Below are 8,345 nucleotides of genomic sequence, written 5' to 3'. Positions count from 1 at the left end.
ATTTGAAATTATGAAAATTTTCTCAAAAATATTGTAAAGAAAGCAACGGATCAGTTGACAGCATCTCAAGCTATTCAAATAAGAAATAGATCCAATGAAGGTACTTCGGAAAAAAATGACCGAAATTAGTGAGCTTCGAGAAAAAATGGTTGAAACAGAAAAACCAAGTTTATCCGTTAGTTTACTTGCTCATAACATTGACACTGATTCTTCCAGTTGCAATTGTCGCTGTACTTCAGAATAGAGATAGATCCAATGAATGTACTTTGGAAAAAAATGAAAGAAATTAGTGAGCTTCGAGAAAAAATTGTTGAAACAGAAAAACCAGGTTGATCCGTTAGTTTACTTGCTCATAACATTGACACTGATTCTTCCAGTTGCAATTGTCACTGTAGAAAGAGCATTTTTTGCCATGACGGTTATATAAGTGATTTGCGAAACCGAATGGGAGACATGTTCATGATTACATATATTGAGAAAGATATATTTGACGGTGAAACCATCATGAAAATATTTCAAAATATGAGTAATTGTCGTGAACAATTATAATTGCTTTAGGAAAACCTACTTTTTGTCCTTTTTAATTATTGATGTAATAATTCATACATTTTTATGTCATTCAATAGTTTTTTAATTTTTTAATTTTTTTTAACAGGCAATAGTATTATTGTTTAAATTTTGACCCTTCTAGTGATAGTTTCTGGCTATGCCACTGAGAACATTTGTATTTTTTTTCTTGTTCCAGAGGGTTAACCAATGTCTTCAAGACGCCTGCCACAATTCTAATATGCAGTCATGCCCGAACTTAATAGATTGTTGGCATGCTCGTTATCTTTCCCTGGATGAGTTAATTACTAAACGGAGACTAAATGAGAAGGCTGCTCTTTGTTTTAGTCCCAATGGAGACTTCTCATATGGAATCTATGCGCCAATTATCAATATCACTACGGGACATATCATTACTAAATATCTATACTCATTGTTTTGGGGGTTTCAGGTACCTTACATTCTAATTGCTGATAACTTCCCTTTATTTTATTATGATTTCATAAATAAGTTACACCTTTATGCTGACATATTATCTCCTGTGATTTATTAAGCAAATCAGCACTTTGGGAGGAAATCTAACTCCAAGCTATAACAATGGTGAAATTATCTTTACGATGGTAATTATTGGACTGGGACTCTTCCTCCTTGCTCTTCTGATCGGAAACATGCAAAATTTTCTCCAGTCTCTTGGACAAAGGTACTTAATTTTTATTTTTATTTTTTTTTGTCCAATCTGTTTCTTAACTCTTATTGTTTGATCTTGACTTTATTACCATTCTCTTTCTTCTAGAGTTTTTTTTTTAATTGAGAGAAAGGGGTTACTGAAAGTAAGAATCTATATGCTGACCACATTTTTATTGTTTGATCGTGACTTTATTACCACTTTCTTTCTTCTAGAGTTTTTTTTGTTAGAGAAAGAGGTTACTGATAGTAAGAATCTATATACATCTCAGCCTTTCTCATTCTTTTGGTTTTTTAGGAGGTCTGATATGTTGATGAGGAGGCGTGATGTTGAGGCGTGGATGAGGTACAGAAACTTGCCTGAAGAGTTTAGAAGGCAAGTGAGAAATGCCGAACAATATTCTGCCACGGATGTAAATGAAGAACGTATTTTGGAAAATTTGCCTGACGAGCTTCAGATAAATATAAGACGCCACTTCTTCGGTTACTAGAATTATGCCATGTCTGAAGCTTTACATGTAATAGATTTCCGAATAGAAATTGTTCATATAAGGATTAGTCCATGTACTAGCTGGTATTCCCGCGCGGGGATCGTTTTCTATCCCAATTACGCCGGATATATATTTTTTTTTCCTCATAGCAAGGATATAATCTATATACAAACTACACACGGCAAAGTCGGATATATAAATGAGTCTTGTGCTACATTGATATCTCATGGTTTGAATAGTTTACCAAAGCTTTCCATTTCAAATAAGAGTTTGTCATCCTCTTTGTCCAACAAAACTGGTTACCTACATGGTTTCCAAGTTCCAACGGCATACCAAACTCTCCTGGCTCCTGCAAACGTAAATCATTATGCATCCGAGCCCATCAATTCCTCATGATACAATATGCTGCTCACAACTCTATGAAGAATGAACTTTACAAATTGTTTTTTTGATACGAATGAACTTTACAATTGTTGAGACACGGAAAAATACTGGAAATTCGAAGCATAAATTTAGCAGGTGTATGATTCCCAGATGCATGATGACACCTCCACTTTTGTTTGGTCCGCGTTAGACATTCACTCTTTTTTTTGATACGAAACAAACAAACACTAAGGGGAAATCCCTCTCAGACAACCTGAGTTTACATCATCAAATTAAAGAGCTCTAGTAACAGGTTAGACATCCACTTTGATGGGGCCTTCCTCTGATCGATTAGCAGTCCAACAATTCTTCCAACCCCATCTATCCCACATAAGGAACAATAAAATTAGCATATAAAATTGGAACATACTTCTTGTCATGTTTCTTGTTCAGAGTATTGCATAGAGGTTCCTACATATTTCATGAATGTAACTAAAAATAAAATGTAATTAGTCCATTGGACTATACAACAAAGGTGCATGCTCATTAAGCAATGTGATGAAGAAAAAAAAAGATCGATATACATGAGACACAATCTATATCCTTCAATAAAGCAAAGTAAGAGCTCTTTTAAATAGACATTTAGTTTATGCACATAAGGAGAAAAATGCTTCAAGTAACATGGATTATATTTCTACAATTATCACTTTGGGTGTTCATTGCATCTGGAGTTCACTGCTCTGCTGCTCAAATGCACCTTGGCATCTTCATCATGCTGGTATTCTAGCTATGAGACCTAATTAGTTTTTGGTTAAACGAAAGTGACTCGAAACATAATAGTTCTATCCTCTTCAGGTTTTACGTTAATGGCTGAAAACATTACTTCTTGTGAGAGATGCATGTTTTGAGTTATATCATTGAATATTGAGTGCTAATGGTCCCTATGGTATATGCACAAAGATTGAATTTTACACATTCACATATGCAATTTTAACTGAGTTGATCTTAACTATGACCAAGCACACAGTTTTTTATCGATATTTGAAAAGTTTTGAAACCCTGTTATTATCCTAGATGCTAGCTATCTTCATATATATGTTTGAAAGCCATTTATCTAATGTCTTTCTCTTACAGTAATGCGACCAACCAAGATCATGGGAGTCGATGTAGCTAAATTCTGCAAGCAGCACAAATATTTCGGCCTTTACTCCTCCGTAGTATGAAAATTATTTCAAGAAACTTGTCATTCAAATTAGTAAATGCAAAGTCTTGCAGAGATTACTTCCTCAAGCATTCATTAAGAAAAAAAACTTCATATCATCAACACGTTCAACGCCAACTGCTATCAAAAAATTAACCAAAATACAACAAAAAAAAGAAGAAGCAAATATACAAACCTGCAGTGCACTTTTTGTCCAGAGACATACTTGTATGAGTCACCTTCCATTAACTTCGTCACCCTCACTGTCAAGTACCACATCATCCTCAAACTCAACTATGCCAATCCTCATCTGTTACGGTTCAACCTGCACCCATGTCCACACATTATCAGACATCATATAGGAATCAGAATAACCAAGTTATCTTAAGGCTCTTCCAAATGAAGTAATTCAGGAAATCACTGATTGAGATACCTTAAAGCTCTTCCAATTTATCCTTAGTTTGTCACTGACAACTACAATCTCACTGCCTGTGCACCCAGAATTCAAAAAAAGAAAAAACAGGATTTGGGGTAGATCTAAAAAGAGAACATGAGAAATATTTAGATATAATACAAGCTTCAAAAGAGAACTATATGCAAACCAAATAAAACTCATAAGAGTTTCGATAAAACGAAACTTTTGAACCTAAAGACCAATAAACTTAGCAGATACTAGACGCAGTGTCATAATCAAATGATAACCAATTTGAATGCAGCACCAAGCTTCCATGCAGCCTGCAAACCAGCTATGTATATAGTTGTTTCAGAAGGATCATCCAAAAATTGTTGCTTAATTACTTGCCATCCTGGCATTTCTCAGCAGAACCCATATTTGACAAAATGGATAAGTAAATGACTAATCCAAAATCAAGTATTCTGTGTGACCTTGATGGTAAAACAATTAGAGTCATAAGCTGTGATACACAAAGAACTAGTTTTGGTGATGCAGCTATCCCAGTAGCTGTAATAGATTTGAGTACATAGCAGAGAAAACAAGCAATCAAATTGTTGGTCTGAAATGTGTAAAATGGTGGTCTAGGGCTGATAACAATGTGGGATGTTTACTTTCTAATTAAATGGCACCCCTCCATTGGAGACATTGGCATATTTTCTAACTACCTGAAGGTTCAGCAAATCCAATATCTCATCTAACCTGCTAAATCATACATTGGACTTTAACATGAAAAGGATAACAACATCAACTAACATGTAAAATTTCAAAAACTGCAAAATTCAAATCCAAAAAATAAAAATAAAACCTCAAACTTCAAATCCCAAATCCACAAAGCTTTTACTGGAATTCAAGCTATTATGGTCATGTACCATTCAATCATAGCCAATATGAATATATGATAGCTTAATAGAATTTTCCTCACTTTGGTGTAGAAATCAAATCCCATAAACAACATATTCAAGAAGGGAGAGCCGTCGAAGTTTCATCAATTCCATATAACTAACCAAAATCGTCGAATACTCACCTCCGTCGGTTTGTGCGGATTTCGTTTCCCAAATTCTCTTTCTTTGAACTCAGTTCTCCCATTTTCAATTTTCTTTTCTTCTCCGAAAAGTGAGTCTGATCACAATCATTCAACTCTCTAACCAAAATTAACAAAAACTAGCAAGACCCAAAGAGCAAGAAAAACAATTGGGAAATGAGAAGAGAAGAGAAGAAACCTGGGGACGCGTGGAGGAGATCGGGTAATAGCTACGGGGAACTGAAAATCCCAATTGTTGGACAAAGTGGATCTTATGGGCGACGACAAGGCTTAACTGAACCCACAAGCTTCCTTGTGCTTCTGCTGAAAAGAACACAAAGAGAAAGGCAGACGGCGAGAGGACGAACAAAATTCAGAGATTTACATTTTTTTATCACACTATCACTTAACGGCGATAGTTGAGGGGTTTGTTTTACTGCAGTTGAAAACTAAATGAATTAACCTTGATGCGAGTTGTCTAAAAAGTGTCACGTGTCAACGTCTCATAGGCTTGGATAACCAGGCAATGCCACATGGTCTTTCGGAAATACTGAAAAATTTATCGAGAGAATAAGGACAAATAAAATGAACGGTACATTAGAGATAGGTCTTTAGTATAGGTTATAATGTGTGATGTCATTAAATTGCTCAAAAAATAATGCCACTCTTTCAAATTTTTGTTTTTCATTTCTAGGACATCAGAAACCGTCATTTTGGTTATATGTCCACCAATAAAGCCTAGTTTGATATTGAGGTATATAAACTCTACTTTAAAATAACTCTGTTGTAAAAATAATCTGTTGTAAAAAATCTCGGTATAATGTTTGGTAAATCATATATTTGAAAGTGTTGAGGTAAAAATAAGTACTGCTACAATGTTTGGTAAACATGATATCAAAAACAAAGAATTTCAAAAATAGATACAGATCTTTTGACTCATATGGATCTTTTGTTCTTCTCATCAAATTACGAAGTGTATGCGATTCGATGGAAACCTCGATCACCTTACGATCAATTACAGATCTATATATAAAATAATATGATACAGTAATCCATCAAAGAAGAAGTGAATAGCTGTGAAGAGAGAGGTACGAAGGCAAGGGGATGAGGAGCTGCAAAAGAAGGCAAAAAACGAAAGAAACCCAGAAGAAGAGAACGAGAATTAATTCCGAGGGGTTTGACTTTTGAATTTCAGTGGGGATGTTTCTGGAATTTCATGAATGTACAGGCTATTTGATTCACGTTCACAAAACGCTGGATAAGAAAAAGCAGGTCCTCCGCTGCTTTTCATTTTTGCGGTTTCCGGCCGCAATCGTTAAAAGAACGCAGATATGAAATGCTTACCAAACAGGCTATCAGTCATAAATGGGTGAGAAAAAGCAGGATTTAACCCAAAAATGCAATCCTAAACTGAGCCTAAGAGTGGTAATAATTCTATGAATCAGCAACTAAGTAGAAGTCATAAGACCCTTATGTTTTTCTTAATAGAAAGGATACATCATGAATCGATGCACTGTCTTGTGTATGATTCACGTACAGGTAACACTCCCACTACACATTTCAGCTCACATCGCAATTGAGCCTATAAGTACATAAAATATCCAGAGGCATATTAAAGCAAAAAGCAAAAAAACGCTATGATCACAAACAAAGATCATATTGAAAAAAAAAAAAAAAAAAACGAACAAGGCAAGAAATGTTTTTGTGAAGAGGCAAGAAAATTTTGTTCTACCTGAAACTAAGAAAAAAAAAAAAAAAAAAAAACGGACCCATAGTAGAAACAATTGTGGAAAGCAAAAATTACGGGGACTCGGGGAGGTGCGTATTTGCATCTGGAAAGCTTGCTCTAACCGACTGCCAATGAGAAGTACGTGCACTTACTAAAAAAGGTTATACAGGTGATACTTGATGCATATCATGCCCATGTCCTTATGAAGATACTTCCCATGTTTTGCTTACTTACCCCATAGCAGCAGATATTCTAAATGCAGCTCCTTATAATTTGAGCCACATTCAATTTCCTCGTACAAGTTTTAAGGACTGGTTGTTGTCTCAAGGTTTACATATGCCAAAGGAGCTCTTTGCCAAACTTCTCATCAGCTTGTGGTCTCTTTGGCCTAACAGAAACAATATACTATGGAATGAAAAGCATCAAACAGCACAAGAAGTACAAGCATGGGCAATGGCCTAGTTCAATGAAAACCAACAAGTTCAAATACAACCTCCAGTAAGGCAGACTCCCCAACTACAACACAAGAAATGGAAACCAAACTCATGGTGGATGGTAGCTTTCTTCCAACATTTCTTCGTGGAGGCACTTGAGGGATACTCAGGGATAATCAAGGAAAATTCAAGGCAGCTTTGGTCATTCCTATTGCCCCAGTAGTCTCTGCAAAGAAGGCGGAGGTATATGCTATCAAAGAAGGACTAAAACTTTTGAAAACATTGTGTATGTGCTATCATAGAAACAGATTGTCTAGAGGCAATTTTGGTTATCTCCTATACGCAAGGTACCTATGTAGGGCTGGAAGGGTTACTTTGTGACATCCATGACTCTCTCTCATGGGTAGTAGAACTTGCAATACAGTGGCGCACAGATTGGCTAGTACAACATATGCAGCTCCAAATCCTGTAGTTTGGGTAGATAATTTGTGCCCAGTTTGATTACTACAATCCCTTTCATCAAAAAAATAAAAAAATTGGATCGATCACGTTTGGTATTAGAACTTGGTGTATATATAAGTATTCTAATATTCTTTGCTAATTAACTTCTTGTGTACTATTCTTTATCAGACATTAGGATAAGTAATCGTGTTACATATCTAGTGATCTTTCCATTATGTCACCGATATGACAAAGCAAATATATTCGTCTTTAGGGTAGTACTATTTGCTAGTTGGTGTTTATCAGAATACATGTATTTTATAGAGATTCTCGATATTATTTTGGGTCTTTGTAATCAGGGGTTTAGGCTTTATATATGCCCCTCTTGTATTCGACAGTTTCATTAATGAAGGCTTGAAAACAGCCGCACCAGCCCTTTATTCATATATAAAAAAAATAAAAAATAAAAAAACATACTTGTAGCTTATAAATATTTCTTGTTTGAAACTACATTTGTCCCAAACATTTTCATGGTACTACAGTCCAAAAATTAATGACTCCTACATATCGTCGAGTTGCTATGTTGTACCTGAACACAGTAGCAGATCACACACTGTATATACAACTAGAGTTGATACCCGCGCCTTGGCGCGGTGTATATTTATAAAACTGGTTAATGATTCAGTTGATTGATGAAAAAGTTTTTGATATGTACTTCATAGAACTTCAATACAAAACATCTAGTGTTGTAACCTATCCAAAATAGTAAATGTCTTGTAAGTGCACAAAATAGAACAACTTATCTGAAGCAGTATGATCGAAAATATAGCTCTAGTTTTGACTATACAAAATGCTCATATTTGTTTAACTGTTTTTCACCAAAAACGCAATTTTTAGAAAACTTGATTTATAGGAAACTAAAGATAGGAAAAAAAAAAAAAAAAAAAACTAAAAACTAACTAATAAAGNTATATNATACTA

The 8,345-nt window shown here is 35.0% G+C and overlaps 1 protein-coding gene and 1 non-coding gene across 2 annotated transcripts in view; one reads left to right on the top strand and one right to left on the bottom strand.

The window, feature by feature from the left end:
- LOC101291078 (putative cyclic nucleotide-gated ion channel 19-like) overlaps positions 1–1,721 on the top strand; it is a 5,668-nt gene extending 3,947 nt beyond the window's left edge. Inside the window, exons 4-6 of the mRNA XM_004305786.1 lie at positions 746–997; positions 1,101–1,246; positions 1,529–1,721. Coding sequence (XP_004305834.1) covers positions 746–997; positions 1,101–1,246; positions 1,529–1,721 — 591 coding nt within the window. The remainder of the gene's footprint in view (positions 1–745; positions 998–1,100; positions 1,247–1,528) is intronic.
- Positions 1,722–2,152: 431 nt separating this feature from the next.
- On the bottom strand, positions 2,153–5,054 carry LOC101309366. Its single transcript, XR_185012.1, has 3 exons — positions 3,719–5,054; positions 3,482–3,610; positions 2,153–2,465 (listed from the first exon to the last, which is right to left on the bottom strand). It is a non-coding gene; the product is annotated as an uncharacterized LOC101309366 (transcript).
- Between the last annotated feature and the right edge of the window lie 3,291 nt (positions 5,055–8,345).

This window comes from Fragaria vesca, linkage group LG6 (genome assembly GCF_000184155.1).
Source record: "Fragaria vesca subsp. vesca linkage group LG6, FraVesHawaii_1.0, whole genome shotgun sequence".
In the NCBI taxonomy this organism is placed as follows: Eukaryota; Viridiplantae; Streptophyta; class Magnoliopsida; order Rosales; family Rosaceae; genus Fragaria; species Fragaria vesca.
Note: the sequence above shows the minus strand (reverse complement) of the source record. Positions and strands in the feature narration are given on the sequence as shown.